At 35.8% G+C, this 19,372-nt stretch overlaps 2 protein-coding genes across 7 annotated transcripts; both read right to left on the reverse strand.

The window, feature by feature from the left end:
* Positions 1–2: 2 nt before the first annotated feature.
* Positions 3–12,019, reverse strand: LOC113701770 (kinesin-like protein KIN-14E). Its single transcript, XM_027222553.2, has 25 exons — positions 11,752–12,019; positions 11,217–11,324; positions 10,724–11,071; positions 10,426–10,498; positions 10,162–10,293; positions 9,847–10,085; positions 9,379–9,706; positions 8,572–8,671; positions 8,308–8,489; positions 8,088–8,203; positions 7,789–7,891; positions 7,183–7,335; positions 6,946–7,092; positions 6,651–6,854; positions 6,025–6,189; positions 5,843–5,947; positions 5,489–5,629; positions 5,202–5,396; positions 3,900–4,026; positions 3,586–3,785; positions 3,290–3,472; positions 3,030–3,125; positions 2,708–2,905; positions 613–884; positions 3–486 (listed from the first exon to the last, which is right to left on the reverse strand). The coding sequence occupies exons 3-25, from the start codon at positions 10,876–10,878 to the stop codon at positions 294–296; spliced, it is 3,807 nt and encodes a 1,268-aa protein (XP_027078354.1). The 5' UTR covers positions 10,879–11,071; positions 11,217–11,324; positions 11,752–12,019; the 3' UTR covers positions 3–293.
* A 3,637-nt stretch (positions 12,020–15,656) lies between these two features.
* LOC113702197 (uncharacterized) lies at positions 15,657–19,319 on the reverse strand. Of its 6 annotated transcripts, XR_003451086.2 has the most exons (3): positions 18,191–19,063; positions 16,589–16,713; positions 15,657–16,309 (listed from the first exon to the last, which is right to left on the reverse strand). XR_003451086.2 is itself a non-coding variant. In XM_027223265.2 (2 exons), the coding sequence occupies exons 1-2, from the start codon at positions 19,061–19,063 to the stop codon at positions 16,277–16,279; spliced, it is 906 nt and encodes a 301-aa protein (XP_027079066.1). In that variant the 3' UTR covers positions 15,657–16,276. The 6 variants fall into 6 exon arrangements, 5 of the variants coding, with proteins under 5 accessions (XP_027079066.1, XP_027079065.1, XP_027079067.1 ...); XM_027223265.2 differs by lacking the exon at positions 16,589–16,713; XM_027223264.2 differs by lacking the exons at positions 15,657–16,309; positions 16,589–16,713 and adding an exon at positions 17,238–17,459.
* Positions 19,320–19,372: the final 53 nt, after the last annotated feature.

Consider the following 19,372-nt stretch of genomic DNA (forward strand, 5'->3'; position numbering starts at 1 on the left):
AATTTTTGGCAAAAAATGATTCAAATTCATTAATATGGATCCAGAAGTAATTAGTTAGCTCAAATATACACAACTTTCACTGTACAAATGCTGATCTAAGACCTAATAAACTCGGTGAATATCATGCTACAACAAAATTTCAGGACATGTAATCCAGCAACTGCATAAAGCAGCAACACCAGAAAACATCGTGCTGCTACGGAATACAGTTAAATATTACTGCTGTAGTTTTAACACTGATCGCCTCCCATTCTTGCGGAAAAAATTGTCAATGTTGGCAAAAACCACTCAGTTCACATGGAGTGACGACCATCAGGCCTCTCCTTTGTGAATCTTTCTTCTTGGATCTCTTCCAGATCCTCATCCTCCCCCTTTCGACCTGCCTGTTCCTTCCAATATGCCACAAGCTTCTTTAAACGAGCCACCTCCTTAGATGATACATTTTTACTCGGATCATTTATGATGGACCGAACTCTCGACGCATAACTGCTTGGCATCGAAACATTGACATTAAAACAGTATCACCGGGACAAAGATCAATGACTTCAAGTTAATATTATAAAATTTAAGCATTTACTTTCCATGGCAACCATAAGGATGAGAGCAACTTACACAAGAGAATTGTATGTCTCATCCAAGTTTGATTCAGCTGGTGAAATGTTTACAAACATCAATGTTTTAGCATTACCACCTAGTGAGTCACTCATCAACATCGTTAGCTTGTGATTCCTGTAGGGGATGTGTTGGCCACCAGAGGACAGGGCGCTGATGACATCTCCAAGTGCTGAGAGTGACTTGTTAATGCTCTGAGCTTCCTTTAGTTGACTTCCGGAAGAGCCTGACTTCTTAACCCTCTCAGAACCAGCAAGATCAACAAAACTCAGCTGCATCATGAAATAACTAGTTCAGCTATGACTAGCTAGAGCGCCACAAGGTGCAATACATGAACAACAGACACATGAGTGAGAGCACACTATTAAGCTGAAATGGTAGAAACACAAAACATGGATAATTTTATCTACCAGGACACCTACATAACTTAAGAAGCACAACAAAGTGAAAGACCATGATTTAGATGCACCATGCACCCCAATGCAGACCCCTTAATACACTTGTGAAATACCAAAACAAGACCCCGGCCCACCAAAATAGTAACACTAAGCAACAAATTTGGGCCTTGGAAACTTTCTCTTTATATTAGAAGTTGGCAACAATAGCATAACAGAAACACAGGAAAGGAAATGTTATACAAAAAAGTTGAAAGGAAATGTATTCAGCATTATTCCTAGAGCAAACAAAGTACAAAAACACAGGGTACATTCTCTTTCAAAAGCAGGCCACAACAAAAAGAAGGTACCTTTCTCTTTTAAATTAAAAGTTCGCAGCTATATAGCTTAACATAAATCTAGGTGGCAACACTATAGCTTAAGAGAGACCTATCTGTTTTACCACATGTAAACAAAGGTTATTTGTTTTACATAGAAGTTGAGATGAAATATATTCAGCAATATTCCTAGAAGAAACGAGTACAAAATATTGTAAGCCAAAAACCACTTCTTAGTTTTCCAATATTGTGACGAAAATAAGTAGCAAACTCCAATGATGCACTTTATTTTCCTCATAGACACAGGCAGCCCGTAATAGGTATTGCACTAGCAACCTATGCAGTGTAGCCTATACCACCACTGAACAACAAGAGGAGTGGGATACATGCTCTACCACTAATATAACACTTGCAATAAAAGCACACCCTGCTTGCGTGCAAGAGAAAAATAAAAATTATACATGAACTACTTTTATGGACATTAACTTTACATTTTTAGGGAAGAATAAGAATATTCCTTGATTATGTTAAAACACCACCCAATAAAGGGTAAGTGATGCCACAGACCAAATCTTGCTCAACAAATATATGTACTATTGTTCTTGGCACACAGGACACGTGCTTAATTTAAAAGTCCATATTTATTGCCTTTTTTTCTCAAAACAAGTTATTGAATTTGAAATCATGGTGGATGAAAAGAGGGGATATCAGTAGTTTGAAAACTAACTATAAAAGGCATTTTTGATAAGACATAAGAAAACAGTATTTCTTCACACCAGACGAAGGTTATTGCTATATAATTAGTATATGTTTAGAAAAGACATTCATGTATAGTATTTGAAAACTAACTATAATAGGCATTTTTAGTACAAAATAAAGTGAGTAGAAGGCTCTTGCTCTACATATAGTTGGAGCATAGATTTCCAGATTGGTTTGTTGCTCCCCAACATGAGTGGCAAGGCACATAAGCTCCACCTCTATTACAACATTGCACCTCAAAACACAACTTACTGATCCCCTATAGTCACTACTACTTCACCATAACTCAAAATTATCCGAGGGCAACTGCAAAGTTGTAGTACCATCAAACAGATTTAACATAACAACTTGCTGGAACACAGTTGGCAAAGAGAAAACGATCTAGACATTGTACGTTCATATGAAAACAGTTTCTTGAAAGATCCAAAGTAACATTTTACTAGGCAAAATATTAGCTTCCACATCCACATGTAGTTAACAATCAATAAGTTATTAACATTTTTTTCCTATTTAACGCACAACCAGAGAAAGAAAAGCACTTTTTACTCCAATTGCCCAAGCTTAAATATAGGGAATATTTAATTCACAGTATCAGGTCTTCTACTAGAATGAGAGGGTTGGTACCTTTCCTCTGGCAACAGACTGGGTCTGTAGGTTGGTACTCTCAATCACAACTGAAAGAATAAGGTGAGATCTTGAACTCTGTTCGTTCATCAAAGTCTCAGTTGTATGGCGTTGTTCAGATCCCCTTTCAATGATACTTTTAAGCTCATCATATGTTGAAATTGATACAATTGTCACATTTTCCACAGAGACCATACCCTGCATGTTCCAAAAAATTGCTAAGAACAGAAACAACTGAAAGAGAGAAAATTTTCAACAAAACGTTTTAACATAATTTTAGCAAAAAATATGAAGTCTATATTCTAAACCAATCAATGTTCACCTTTGAATCCTTTTTAATATCTAGCTTTAGGCGCTTTGCTTGCTTTGGCAGCAAAAGATCTATAAGTGTATCTTGGTATAACTCCACCATGTATCCCTGGAATTTGTATTTGACAACACCATATTAGCAAAAGCAAATTCACCAACAACATTTTGTTCATGCTTAGCAAGCTAACCATATTGAGAATCAGCAAACCAAAGCTGGTTTTACGAAAAGATTCTGTTTCAAGCTATCAATGTAATCTTGTGTAGAGTAATTACCTTAAGGGAAAATGAGAACTTATTGCTTTCCCGCTTCATAATTTTGAAGAGTTCACATATTGCACGAGGAGTGAGACCTGGATTGCAGTCAGATCCATAGATTGTATATGTCTTTCCAGAACCAGTTTGTCCGTAAGCAAAGATGCAAACATTATATCCATCAACAGCAGATTGCACCAAATACTGCACTCATAATTAGAAGGAAGATGCTAAGATGGTAGAATAACTGGTTAAAAGAACCTAAAAACTCAAATGATCGCCTTGATTCCTTGAATTATAGCATCAATCAAACTTGCCTTGGTATCCTCAAACACATCATCTTGAGTAGCTAAGCCATCAAAGACACGATCGTACATATGTTGTTTAGTTTCTTCCTTCCACAAATGTTCAACTGTGAACTCATCAACACTCAAAAGAACATTTCTTTCCTTCAAAGAAACTTCTTTCTCAGTTAGAGGTCTTAATCTGCAATAAACTCTTATCTTGCCTTTCATATCTGAAAAGTTGAAAAAGACACAATAAGAAATTCGAAGTAAAAAAAATGAAAGCCTTTGACAATACTGATGTCATGTCAATTTTATAACAAATAAATTGATAAGGATGAACCTACCTTCTATCATGTTAAAGTAACGTTTCCTTAAAACTTGTTCTTCTTTGTATAGCGCCTCCATCTCAGCTAATTGGGCACCTTGCATCTTTAATATTGCAGCAGTTTGCTCATTCTTTCTATCAATATCCTGCAAAACAAAGGATGTAAAATAAAATGAAAGAAAATGATTCTTCTGTCAGAAGCTTCTAGGTGTATCAAATTAAATTTGTGAAAACATGGTATAATTTATAGGGTTAATAACACTTTGCTCCTGTACTAGGGGGCTCACACTTTGCCCACCTCAACCAAAACAATATACACTTTAATTGGGTAAAAGCACCGCTCTGTTATTTAATTACTACCCAATTATGTTTTGGAATTATCACATATCTCCACATCTGAAATTTCTTTCTATTTCATACTATACTTATTAAAAATCATAGTAGGTTTTCAATTTATATTTACATATCATCGATCATTATCTTTGATGCATAAATTTTGACAAAGTGCTTCCAAAATATTTGTTAATAAAGTTTTGCCAAGAACCTTTTATCAATGTCAAATTTATTGATTTCTACATAGCTCATTTGCTTTTTATTCTTTGAGGTCAAAGAATCAAAGTTATTTTAAAATTTTAAAAAGAAACATAGCTCACTTTCTCTTTCTTTTTCTTCTTTTGAGGTCAAAGAATTAAAGTTATTTTTAAATTTTCAAAAGGAACATAGCTCATTTTCATTTTCTTCTTTGAGGTCAAATAATTAAAGATATTTTTAAAATTTCAAAAGAAATTATGGTAGATGAGGTAATCTATACTTTAATGTGAACAAAAAATAACTGTGAAAGCCACTAATTTTTAATTGAAAGAAAATTATAAAAATGTTGAAGAAATGTTGAAATTAGAGTGAATTTAAAGTCTTTTTTTTTATCAAAAAACGTTTTGAAATAAAGTATATTACTTTTTTACAATATATTGCAACCTATATATAATCATAAATTATCAAAGCAAAGTATATATTTATTTGTTGAGGAGTGCAAAGTAGGATTTTTTTCTTAGTTTAAGAGGACAAAGTCTCATCATAAAATAAAGACAAAATTGGGAAGGAAATTTTTTTTTAAACCCCTTTAATTAACACTGTTAACTTAACCTCTATTAGGTTGGGGAGGAGGGGAGGCAAGTGTATGTTGTGTTGGTTGAAGGGGGCAAAGCATGATTACCCCCTAGTAAACGGGGTAAAATGTTATTAACCCTATTTTATATTAGGCAGATCAAGAATACTTTCTTAGTCCAAATACAATAATGAAAACAGATACAAGGCTTAGTACCTCCTTTAATTCTCTCAGTTCCTCCAATTCCTTGAGATTATTTTGCAATGCTGTCAATTCAGCATCTTTAGTTGATAGAGCTGTCTGTGCAATTGTCAATTTCTCAGTGACCACTTCTAACTTCTTTTCAAGTTCGGACACTCTAAGCCTCAAAGCTTTGAGCTCTTGTTCAGTGTTTCTCTGTAGAGTTTCAACCTATATTTCAAGAAATAAAAAAAAAAAATTGATTCGTCATCAGACAAAACATTACGTCTTACAAACTTGAGGATAAACATCAGAACTATTACCTCATCAATTTTCTTCTTTTCAAGTCTTGAAATTCTCTCCTCCAACAAAACCTTTTCACTAAGAAGTTTCCTCTTACTCTCTTCAGCCACATGCAATTCCAAATTTCGTGCTTTTAATTCATCTTGGATCTTGTTCAAGATCTATGCATAAACAATGAAATCCATAATAATACATTCCATCAAAAACCACTAAAACTCTTATCTTTATGTGTAGGAGGGTACATTTGAGAAAATTAAATAATATAGAATAACTCAAATACTATTTCACATTAGATCTAACTCAAAAAAGATATTATGGTAATCACCAAACAAATCATTGCCTCAAAATGTGAAGAGATTAAGTTTGCTGGTTACCTGGTTATTCGCTTCAACCAATTCCTTTCTGATATTATTCTCCAATCCTTGAGAACTTAACTTCGCAAGTTTCATCTCTATACTCCTTTTCTCCATTAATGCAGCCTATAAGTAACCAAAATCATGAGAAGGAACTAAAAATTTTAACGGATGGATCTCATTACTGAATCGATAATATTAACCTGGAGAGCCGAATCTTTTTCATCACATAACAATCTCAGCTTATCACGATCACTGACAATGTCTGCCAAATTTTGCTTCTCAGATCTTGAGATTGTTTTCAAATTCTCCAATTCTTCTTGCATTGCCAATTCTTGTTTCTTCTGTTCATGTAAATCTTCAAGCAACTATATTCAAAGACCCACGGTCAGACTAATATGCAAAAATTATAAAACATTGAACTACAATAAAAAGTGAACCTATTGAAAAATCCTGCTCATACATTAAAAACTAACAGAAAAAAAGTATGTGATAGTTTCTTAAGCCATGTAGCATATAATCTATCTTCTACTATAAGACTAATTACACCGACTAATTACACCTACAGGAACAAGGGATTGGAGAGAGAAAAGAGAAAGAAGCTTCCATCAATACACTGGATTTCAATTCAACAAAAACAATTTCGTAGAGACACAAAGAAGCTTCCATCAATATACTGGATTTCAATTCAACAAAGACAATTTTGTAAAAGACGCAAAGGACATTTAAGTCATGAATGCTCTAGAGGTAATCCATCAATAACCAAGCCACAGTTTGCACTCCCTGTGCTTAAAATACAATTCTCTTATCCATAATCTTTCTTACTCACTTGATTAGCTTTCTTTTGCGATTCTTCAAGAGCTCTAGACAAGTCTTGAACACGTTTTTCATTAACATCTGGAGTTGGAGGTTTCTGATTATTAGATGAAAGATCTCCATTAAGTGAACCATTCGCAGCAGACCGTGCTTTAGAGTATCGGCGTAGCATGACATCATTTATATGTGTTTGAAGAGCAACACATATTTCCTCTCCCTGCATTTCTTGCATACGTCAGATATGGACATCATCAAATGTTTCATGAACTGCAGATTACACAGGCTAAATTATTAATAGAGCTTCTAACCTGCCTAGTCTCAAACTGAAATATATGCAAAACACCAGCAACTCTCATCTTAAAAAATACAGCAGTGTTGCTGCTTCCAAATTGCATGATATCTCTCAACTCAGCTGAATGCAAATACTCTTTTGGAACTGGACGGAAAAAGTGAACCTGAAGTAAATGAGCAATGAAGTCCATACTTTAGCATCTGTTACAGGTCAACACATTAGAACCATGAAAATTTGATAATAAACAACTCACCCCACGCTTATTGATGCCAAGTATTATTTTTCCGGGTAGAAGACCAATTGGATCATCAATCTTTCGAACCGCAAAGAACACCGAATTACCATAAGGAAGTGTTCTTAAGATACGCAAATATTGTTGTCTAGCATCATCTTTTGTCAAATTTTGCTACATAGGAAAGAAAAAATCTTTTAACAAAAAGCAAAATTTAATCGAAGAGTTAAAAGCATGTTGTCAGGATCATCAGCAGGTACACTGTAAGGGATATCATTAGTTACAAAGATTAGCATACATAATAGTAAAATTTTAAAAATAAAGAAAAAATTCACAAAAACTTTTCAGTCATGACAATGGCATCGTATGCTACACTCAAGTTTTGTGATCAATCTACATCAGAATAAAAAAGTCATATATGGCCTAGACTTTGACTGGCATAACATACATCACTAATAGGACACAGCATAACATATATCACTCAATCAGTCATAGTTTTAGGACACAAACCAAGTTTTGACTGATGCTGCTACCTCCTGCAACTCTTTATCTTCACAATTTGTTTGCAACAATGAGAAAACAAAGGGCATAAATCAAAAAAATTCCTAAACATTTTTCAATTCTTACCATTGTCCGGTAACGAGCAAGGACATCCAACTCCCAATCTCTTTTTGCTCGAGTTATTGCTATTTGTCTTGGTAAAAATCGTTCAAGAAGTGATGTCCAGTCACTGTCCAAAATCATGACATAAAACCTTATCAGCAGCTAGATATTTTTGAATCAAACATGTGAAGAATGTTCGTGCATGTAAACATCTGGAAAAAGAACATAAAAAGGATAATGCAAAACTAAAAAGTCCAGGAAACATATTTAGAAACAACTAGGCAGGTTGAGAACAAGAAACTGGAAGCGAAGAAACCACTTACGTGCATGATTCAGGGCTATCAAGATATCCAACCTCAACCAAAATCTGCAGTGCACACAGCTGTGCAGCATCATCCCTTCCAACAGGATAATTGCCTAATATATAATCATGTTGTAGCTGTAACAATGGAAAAGAACAGTAGTTATAAGAGTGTAAGAGATAAATTCAATTTTGAAGCAAATGAAAATATGACTAGAAATACATTGAATAAAATTACTGACTTGAACATAGGATAACTGCACGAACATAGGGTCTGTAACAGCTTCATCTGACTCACGAAATAACTTCTTCTTAAATGTCAGTTTGCAGTGCAAGATCTCTCCTTTGCTCCGATCCTTCGATGCCTTAAAGTCCGCCAATAAGTCACCAATATATTTGTTGTCATCCAAACCAATATATTCCTCTATATCCGAAGAAATTTCATATAAGTAGAAGACTACACCGATTATTATATGAAAATTTAATGGATGAAGTAGATTAAGTACCATTTCCAGGATCTGGAGATTTAGAACCAGTGACAACTTTACGGCACTCAAACAGGCTGAAGCTAGAATACGATGTCAATTTAATGATTGCAGCAAGCTCCTGATAGGACACACCAATGGTCGGAAATCTTGACCAACTAAATAGATGCATAAAACATACGTGCAGCAATAGAAGTGCAACTATTTTCTTCATTTAATTAAAAAATAATGGGTTTTCTCCGTCTTTCACTCTCTATGCAGCCAAAAAATAAAATAAAATAGGAAATGCATGTGGTCTCACAAATCAACTGTTTGAATTGATGAAAGTCATAACATCATAGGTAATGGTTTTCCAAGTTATTTAGAACTGAGAAAAAAGAAAATGAAAGCCTAACCACCCAATGAAGCTTACGGCTACACTGAAAAATACCAGCAATTGAAGACTACAAAGACAAGCCAGGAAGAATAGGGATTGGATTTGATAGTTTGTGATTAACTTTGATCAAGAATAAACATGCAAAAAACCTTGCATTTGACGCATAAATCAGATAGGGGAACACAGGCAACAGAAACAGTTACAAATAGTGACAAACCAATGGCCTAAACCACATAGTTCTTTGCACATACAGATTAGACTAGAAGTTTCAAGGATTTGATAGTTTGTGATTAACTTTGATCAAGAATAAACATGCAAAAAACCTTGCATTTGACGCATAAATCAGATAGGGGAACACAGGCAACAGAAACAGTTACAAATAGTGACAAACCAATGGCCAAAACCACATAGTTCTTTGCACATACAGATTAGACTAGAAGTTTCAATGGTACCTCAACAGCGTCAGCTACAGTTGTCCCCATGTCATATGTGATCTCTTCAAAAGTTTCATCCAGAAAAAATACTATGGTCGTTAGCTTTTTACCAGTCAAAAGAGCTTCAATCTCTTCCCGACCAGGTATTATGTGCCTAGCCCCAGCCTTAACAGAACGCTTTAATACATTTAATGTGTTCAATGCTAGGGCTTGAACTTCAGAATCAGAAGTTACTCCATGCGCCACATTGTGGATACATTCAGACAAATATGCACCAATTTCTTTGCTGGGAGGCATGCAGGATGCGCACAAGTACATCAGCTCCCATGCTTTAATCAGACATTGCCTGTAAACAACAAAAGCAACTAAATGAACACGCTTGATAAGGTGACGAATGATTAAACGAAAGTGGTCAAAAAAGGAAGAAAAGAAAATCAATTTTCCACACCCCTTTATATGCAGAAAAGCTGAGTATAAGATATATACCTGTCTGAAGTATTCCTAGTCTGCTTCGAAATTTGTGCAAAAAGTTCATCTCGAAGCTCAGAACGCTTCAAAGCCTGCTTATATAGTTTACCAACAAATTCAATTCGTTCATCTAAACTTACTGGAGTCACTCGATCTGAAGAATCAACTCCCATATACTTCAATATAATCTGGAACAACTTAGTTGCCCTACTGACCATATCACCATTTATTCTCAGCAGTGAGGTCGGAATAGGATCCTGCAAAAGGTTGCAACCATTCATCAGTAAATCTCCAAACTGCTCTATTTGTGCCTTAAAAACAGCATATCATTACCTTCTGAAAGCAGAGCATGTCCTCAAATGTGAACTTTTCTCGAACTTGAGACCCCGCTGATCTTTTAGAAAAGAAACTTCGCTTTCCAGCAGACTGAATCTGCTTGTTCATTGCTCTCAAAAACACTTCGACCTGACCAAGTAAAATAAAGTAAAGAAGTCAAAAGTTAAGTATAAATAAATCACCAGTCACATATGATGAGAGAGTGATATATCATATCAATCGTTTCATGCACAATGACTAAAGGGGAAGATAAATTCTCACTTGGAATTTGTCAATCAAGGGTATAGCAGCAGACAGTTCAGGTGGAAGAGCTGCAGACAGAGCTGTTGGGGTACTGTGGAAACCAAGAAACACAAGATTAGTCCTAGTCACCTATTATCTTCAGCAAGCACACTAGTGCTAAGCTGAAAGATACCAGAATCAGTACAAATATCCACGTCTTGACCATGTTAATTGAAGAGGCACGTGCCAGCATAGTTGTTCGAAAGCATAAATTGACAAGAAGAAGCAAAACTGGGAAGGGAGAAAGAGATGGAAAGAAGAGAAGCTAGAAACATACGGTGGTGCAAAATTAGAACCATCACTGTCATACTCATCCCCATTGGAGGCACCAAAGGAGTGGTGAGAAGGGGTTTCAAATCCATTGCTGGAGCCAAATGAAGACCGGCTCGATCTCATGCTTTGGGACATCACTGGTTGCATATCAGAAGTCATGACATTCTAGAACCTCAAAAACCAAATTTTGGCATTAATAGCATTCTACCCCAATCAAATAGCTATTCCCAAACATCCCCCTTTTTACTTTCTTCCTTCTTTTTGAACAGTTGCTCCTTAATTTTGATCTTTCTATTTTCTTTTTGCCCTTTCAGAATTCAACTCTTGTTTGTCTTCAAAACAGTTCCATTACCTGGAAAAAATTGCCAAAGCTCATTTCAATTCAGAATTTAGAAAAAAGACGGAAAAGGGATTTAATGTAGTGTAGGAAGAAGTTAATATGTACCAATTTTAGATCGGAAAGATTAGGAAAAAGGCAGCAATTTCAGACCACTTACATGAGTAAAAACCATTGCTAATTATTCCAAATAAGTACCCTGCAATGCATATCGTCAACATCAAATCCAAACTCCAAAGTATGTTGCAGAACTCTTAAGCACTGATAACTTCATATCAAAAAACGAAAGGATATAAGTAGAGTAAGAAACAGCAAATCAGAGCTTCAAAAAAGAACAGAACGGAAGCAAAGCAAATCCCTATAGTGAAGAAAGCAATGGCATCAATTTGGGAAAACTTTTGAACCCAGAAAGAATCAATTCTCGATAACATCGAACTCCAGAGATCCAAACTGAACCAGGGAACAGAATTACCAGAAGGAAACTAATGGGACTAAAAATCACAGTAGCATTGAACCCAGAAACATTCACCTTGGAAATTAGTAGCTTATAACATTGGGATGCTAAAATGGGCAGATCAAAAAAACCATGATTCAGTCAGAAAACATTAGACAATTTAAAATTCCAAGCTACATATTAAAAAAATATGGGATTGAGTGCCATAAAAAAAAAAAAGAAATATAGGAGTAGTAAGTACTTAGTATCAGGGAGAAGCTGATGAGACGGTTAGATTGATGGAAATCTTAGGAGGGAGAAAATGTAGGTTTTGATGATGTTTGATTTTGGTACAACCTTAAGTAAACCAAAAAGGAAAAAATAGGGATCTTTCTTCTTCTTCTTCTTCTTCGTCTCTCTGCTTAGTATTGTACCAGCCGGAGAGAGAGAGGGAGAGAGAGAGAGAGAAGAGTGGAGTGAAGGAGGGAGAAAGAAGATGTGAAGGTCACGAGAACTTTTTTAAATAATATCAAGCACTTTTTGGGAATACCCCAAAATATATATCAAAACTGTACTATTGCTCCTTTGTACTTATTCTAAATTATTTCTTTATAGTTTTTTTTTTCCTATTGGGAGAGAGGGAGGGGGGAGGGGGGAGGGGGTTGGACTTTAGAGTGGACAATAAGGATGAGCTTTGTTTTGTTTGCTTGTACTCGCACACTAGTAAATTTTTTCAGAATCTAGTGAGTAGTATTCAACTTTTTGGGAATGAATGGGAATTTTGTATTTGACTAGAGAAAATTCATTTCCAAATCTAATGTGCAGTTGGAAATTATTATTCAACTTGTATTCATCACCACTATTATGGGCTATTTGTAATCAATAAAGATCAATATCTAAAGAATAAATTGGAGATTATCATTTTCATTTTGAAAATAAAAAATCACAATATATGATGAAGGAAGAAATTGAGAAAGAGTTTGAATTGTGAATCTAGAGATTAATTAATAGATAGAAGTGTAAAAATGGAATTTTAGTCTCCAAGTTTTTCTTGATCATTCATTCCATCCTTTCTACTTTTTTTTTTTTTTTGTTGGGGGTGTGTGTGTTTGGGGGGGAGGGGGGGGGGGGGAGAGGCCATTTTTCCTTATTTCACTAAACAAACAAAAAAAAAACTTGTATGTACCAGACGGGATCCTCAGTGCCACTTTTCCAGTGATAATTCAGTGCCACTTTTATATTTATGTCAAGTGTCCTGTTTATTTAATTTGTTATGTGCTATTTATTTAAATTTCTTCTATCATCACGTGATAAGTGGGATTGACACTGAATTTGACACCGAGTAGTGGCATAGAAGATCCCAACTGTGTCTGTACTTTCACGCCATGACCATTTTCATTGCATGTGATACTAGACTGTTGTGTTTTTATCCTCAAACTTCTTGTGTCACTTCATGAGGAAAAATAGGTAGAATTCAGGGACCAACTTTTTTCTTTTTATCATGCTCCATTATGTCAAAACAAAGAAGAAAAGGGTTGTCTCTACTGATACTATAAAATCCAATAAACTACTAGTAGTAGTATTAGTTAAGAAACTTTAAAGCTAACTGTGGATTGAATCTGTTAACAAGAGATATTTGCATCTATCTTCATGATTAGAGCATAAACAGTGAAGCCAATCCGTGTTCAAAGGCTAATAGAAGCTTCATTTGCCATGGCCACACATCATCACATGGACTCATTGATTGGCAGACGTCGAACATAAAAACCATTTTCCAGTCTTTAATGCAGCTTGCTTCAAGTATACGTCTCTCAGGAGAGAAGAGAAAAGAAAAGAAAAGAAAAGATCAAATTTCAATTTCTTCAAGGTAGCTCATTGCGCGGGAATTTAATTCTTGAAAAATTTTGTCTCAAGGACCTACTAGAGTGAGTATCTATACTATATATAGATATATTTCATATGTTTGAATAGTGAGACACATCAGATAACTGATTATAACCCCCAAGTATATCAACATGGTATGATATTGTAGTTATTGGTGTCTTTATTCTTTCCAATTTTTACCTTAAAAGTACTATCTGTCAGCAGGAGAACCGATGAAAGCTGAAAGTAGTACAATATAACGTACCCTACCCTTTTCTGTGGTTAGTCCCAAAGGTGAATCTGAAGATACCCTAAAGTATTTTCAGTCTCAAATTAATTTCAGGGTCCTATTGTGGGCAAATTCCCACTTGACATTCAGTGGAGGGAAGAAAGATGCTGGTCATAAATCAAATTGGTTCGCAGTTTTGATTTCACTTAATTGTTTTGCAGTTTCAATCTATTTGGCATGCATCATTAAGTGTTTTGATTAAAGCAATTTTGTGTCCAAGAAAACCAAAGGATGGTGGCTACATTTATTTAATTTGCATTTAAACACTTGTTTGATTCAGGAAACCATACAAAAAAGAAGTTACTTGATTCTGGACAACCCCCAAACCACCACCCCCCAGCCCACAAAAAAAAAAAAAAAAAAAAAGGAGAAAAAGGCCTTACCTCATTCTCAATGACTTTAGTCGCTTACCCCCCTACATTTCCAATCTAACTAATCTTGTGTTTGGATTTGCAACTTTAAGGCTTAAAACTTTGGAACTTAGGATATAATTATTCTAACGTTTAGAAATAATAAAGAAAATGCATTTGCATCTTTCAAGAAGGAACATACATTTTATTTTAACCAACTCTGTTTACGTGAGTTAGCCACCAAATAAAGCATATAAGTTCAAGCGTGCAGACCTGACAATAGTTCAAGAATTCAAATCTCTGCATATGCAATAAAAATTTAAAGGATGTGCAGTAATGCACCTCTTTGATCTGAAAGTGAACAAGGGAAGGAAAAAAAGGAGGAGTAATGTACTAAATCGAGCATATGATGTAATTTGCTGAATCATATTTAGCCCCTGTGACAAGTTTAAGGGAAAATCACAATCTTAAGAGAGAGCATTCTCTCGGAGAATGAATCAGTTAAAAAAAATAGATAAATAGATGTAGACTTGATGACTTCATATACATTCTCAGTTAGATGCCGGCCAGCCGGCTTTGAATTCTGCATAAAATTGCACCAGGTGGAGTGGAGTGGACTGGAGAAACGAAAGTGGAGGGAATTGAGATGATTTTGCAATAAATAAACTCACGAGAAGTGTACAATGACCACTACTATTCCCATTACTGCAATGGTACCACTACTACCAAGTCTCCATTCGTGAATCATTTATTCAATGCTGAAAAGTTGGCTCTTTCCAAAACAACCAACAACTAAAAAGTGCAACGAAAGTGGAGAGGATTTTGTATTTATGGCACACATGAAAAGGTTGAGTGTACCTGTTAAAGAGTAAAAACTCAGGAGTTGGATTTTTCTTTTCTTTTTACTTTTAAATACCAAATTGACACTACTAATTGCTACCTGTAGGGCCAGAATTTCTTCTTCTTTTTTTGTTTTTTTTGTTAATAATCCTTTTCGACCGGTAAGCCGGCATTGTTTACTTGTATACATGAATATCAAGACAAATCAATTGCTATTAAACCAAGCCTGCTCACATTAATTTATTGCAGAGAAACATTTTAAAATCAAAGATCTTGGACTCAATACTCTCAATTGCCAGATGACGTTGTTGATGAAGATTTGAACAAGTGATCAATGTGTGTGTTTTTTTTTTTTTAAAAAAAAACCCTTCAATCCCTCTCCACACCCTTCTTACTCCTAATTGTTAGGATTCTGAGTTCTGAATTTGAAAGCCCTTCCAATCCTTAACTATTATGATACAAACCCTGAATCTAACAGTAAAAAAAAAAAACTAAAAATCCCCCTTTAGTCATTGAGCTGACCTAATGGTTTTAGTGATCAAGGTTAAAGATGCTAGGAACTATAATCTCTGCATGTGTTTTTCCTTTTATTTAGTGCATTAGTATTCATCTGATTATTTTTGGATTACTTACTAACGGTGTCGAGTTGCAATTGCTTATTTGTTTCTATTACTCCTTAAATTGTGGCCCCTTATAATAAGCTCATAAAAAAAAAAGGAAACACAATAAAGTTATCAGTCTTTATTAGTAGTACTTGGGTGATAACAAAGTTTTTTTTTTTTTTTTTTGAAGGAAGTGATAACAAAAAGTTTTGACCAACCGAAAAGACAAGAACAACCCATTTTGTATTCTATAGTCTCTAAACTCTTGAATCGTCCTTGGCAGCCAATGTGTTGTTGTATCTTTCTCATCTCGTCAGACAGTAGATCCTAGCGGTCAAAATTGATAAAAAGTTGGTGGCAATAGGAACTTTGATACATATTCTATCTGCCTTCACACCAAACACAGATAAATGGTCAATTGATACATTTCACTTTCATTATTTTTCCCTTTTTTTTTTGGGGGGGTTTTATTCTGTACATAATTTCAGTGGAGTCTCATTTTGAGGGCCAATGCCTCCTTGTTCGTTTGAGTTGTTTGGTATCCAGCATATTTTCTGATCTTCAGTGGTTGGGTCCATTCTAGCAGGCCTTCATCATCACATAGGCCAATTTAACAACTTTCTGGTTATAGGAAGCTCAAAAACTCTTCCTCAAATTCCTCCTCGTACAGAAGAAAATATCTTCTTAATGTTTTGAAAGGGAATGTAAAATGAACTCAAAATCTCCATGTAGACATCTGTATCATGGATGGAGGATAAAGAGAGAGGCAAATAAACCAATCATTTCATTTCCGTAATTTTCTCTTCCCATAATGATCGAAAGGGCAAATGTGAAGTTCCAAAATCAGGAGTGTATGAATGTTTGGAATGAGATCGCCTGAAATCAGAGAGAAGGTCAAAAACCACAGGGAATGGTCTCTTGATTAGGGACAGAACATGATGGAAGTAAAGTGCAAATCATCCGGACAAACAGATTCTTTTTTTAACTAGTTGTTCAGACAGAGAAATGTAATAGTACTATCTCCTTCTTCTTCTTCTTCTTCTTCTTTTTTTCAGTCTAGTTGTTAAAGAATGAAAGAAGAAGCATTACAAGTCATAAGTGAATACAAAGAAATGATTCCCTTCATAATAATTCTCAATCCAAATTGGTACTTACTGGAAATTTTTACCAATTACTTTGTCCTGAGTTCAGAGCTTTTTCTTGTTCTCTCCAATACATACATATTACATAACCCTCCCTTCTTCAAAAGAAAGCAAGAACTGGCATTACCTTATTGGTACCTTACAAAAAAGGTCGGATGTTACAGAAGAATGAAAATGACAAACACAAGGGACGCAAAATTACTGTAATCATGAAAGAAGCAAAGGTCTTTCTCATAAATAAAACTAATGTAGCAAAACTTTCATGAGTTTATTACTGGTTTTATGATGATTGAAATCACTAACATGGCAAATTAATTTGATGGGGTCTGGTAGTTTTTGGGTATGGTTGATTTGGTTTCCTGATGGGGTCATGGGGAACCAAGTAAAAATAGTGGTATGTTCCACCATGTGCAGAACTAATACAGCATGTTAGTTAGCAACTTTATAGACTTGGATCATAACACCAGCATGTTTGTTACAAATGCTCATCATGTATGATTGGACAAAAAGTAAAGTCGATAAGGCATCCATCGCAGGGTCTTATCCAATAACAAGGAAGTGATGGACCAATTCTTGTAAATTTTGATTGAAAACTAAATCATGTTCCTCCAAGGTAGGACGAAAAAAAGAAAGAAAGAAAGCAGAGCACAGTAGAAGGATCCTTTGCTTAGAAATGTTGGATGTAATCAAATGTTACTTTTCGATATTGGAGCATCAATAATGTCTATTCAGATTACAGTACATAATGGAGTTTCACTGGTTAAGCAACTTGCCTAAACAGCTTTAATTTTGGTGCATCAGTGAAAGGACTAAACATTTGCAACACAACAGACACATGTGATCGATCCAGTTGCTGTTCTTGAAAAGTTTCCTGGAATAGGAGACTGGAGGAAGACAGTATTGAGTATGAGAGGCTATCATCCATGCAATTGAACTGAGCTAATGTCCAGGTCTTCCTCAGTTCCCACAAATGATGGTATCAAGCAACAAGAAAATAGCTATTCCTAGCAATTCAGCTACCATTTGTTCATTTGGTGCCAGTTTTTGACAAGAGCTACTCCAAAAGGAAAAGAAGAACAAGAGAGAGCAGCCAATAGGAGTATGTAATTAAGAATCCCAGTAAGAAAGTTTTTAACAGTCACTAATCCTTAGCAAGTATAAATGTGTATCAATACATACAATTGTTAGTTTGTGTTGAAATCGACTCTTTTGTCAGTTTCAAAAGCCAAAAATAAAAGAAAAGAAACAATCTCATCTTCTGAAGTTGCACATAAGCACAGCTTTCCTCATTTAGATCTCTTTCACACACCTATTGCATCTTTTCTACCAATTTCAGCAAGACAAGTGGCCAAACTTCTTGTTGCTTAAAGTCTCACACTCCGTTATTGACTGCCCTCCTACTCTGAAGCCTTTAGATCAGACCTAAGCTTCCAGAACAGAACTCTTAGTATCTTTGTAACTTTTGTTAGTTGTCAAATTATATCTTTGGATTAAATGTGATAAACAACATTCCAATCAATTTACATGCTTGATTGTCTTAACAGCAATCCAATGATTTCCACCTATAAGCAAGTGCATCAACAACACCATCAAAACTATCAAATCTAGAACTCACCACATCTATGCCAACTCCCAATCTCTCAGCACCAGAAGCTGTAACTGGACCATGAGCAGCCACCAACATGCTTGGACACCTCATCCTCATCATCTCCCAATTCAGCCCCAACTCTTTCAAGCTCTTCAAAAGCCCTTCAACCTCTGCAGTACTTGTAAACACAAGGCCATCCAACCCACATTCCTCATCAGTCCTCCTCGCTACCTCCTCAGCACACGTGGGGCCCCCCCACCGGGTCTCATAACCGTTAACTCTAACCGCAGTCCATCCCATTCTAGCTAGATGAGCAAGGAAATTAGGCACAACAGGTGGTTCCTCCAGGCCTAGTACAGATGGAACTGGGCATAACACCTTTCTTCCCTGGCCTAATCCCAGTGATTCGGCTAGACTTGTTGGTGTTGAAATTGGAGGAACCAAGACCTTAATTCTACGGGGATTTTCACAAAGTTTATTAATAAAAGATTCATCTAGCAGCTCTGAGTCTTTGCCTAGAGCTGAAATTGTGAAGGTTTCACCATGTGGGGCAAGTGGGGGTGAGTGGATGTTGGTTAAGGCTTCTGAGAAAGCTTTGATTCCAGTTCTTGATGTGAAAGCTATACCTGAGAATTGTTCGAGGTTGGGATGATTCTGGGAATTGTTGATGGCATTTGGATTGGAGAGGTAGAATTGGATGGAGGAGATGGTGTGTGGGGTGGTTTCAACAATGACAGTGGGACACCAGATGGGACACCAGCCCTTGAGTTGGATAACGTGGGAGAGCCTTTCTGCATAATTTTTTGGGGTGGTGAAGGCAATAAGACGGCTGTTGGTGCTGGTGTTGGGGAGCGCTGCCATTGATGGATGAGAAGGATGCTGCAGAGTCAGGACCATCATTTCCTCATCATCATTTGACTGAAAAATGGAGACAGGGCAGCACTCACTTTCTGGGATTTAATTAGATTATCATCTGACACAGACCGACCTATTTTGTTTGACCAGGCTTACAAACACTGTACACATGAGAGAGATTTATCAATGGAGAACATACATGACACAACTGGATCCAGGAGAAAACGGCGCATGAATATCATCTAATTCTGTGAGATACCGATCTGCGAATGAAGAAAATTCCAAGTTTGGGAAACAACATAAACTTCTCTAAAAAACTGGGAATTGAGGAAAACCAAATATGTCTGGAGGTAA

The sequence above is a fragment of the Coffea arabica genome, chromosome 7e (genome assembly GCF_036785885.1).
Source record: "Coffea arabica cultivar ET-39 chromosome 7e, Coffea Arabica ET-39 HiFi, whole genome shotgun sequence".
Taxonomy (NCBI): Eukaryota; Viridiplantae; Streptophyta; class Magnoliopsida; order Gentianales; family Rubiaceae; genus Coffea; species Coffea arabica.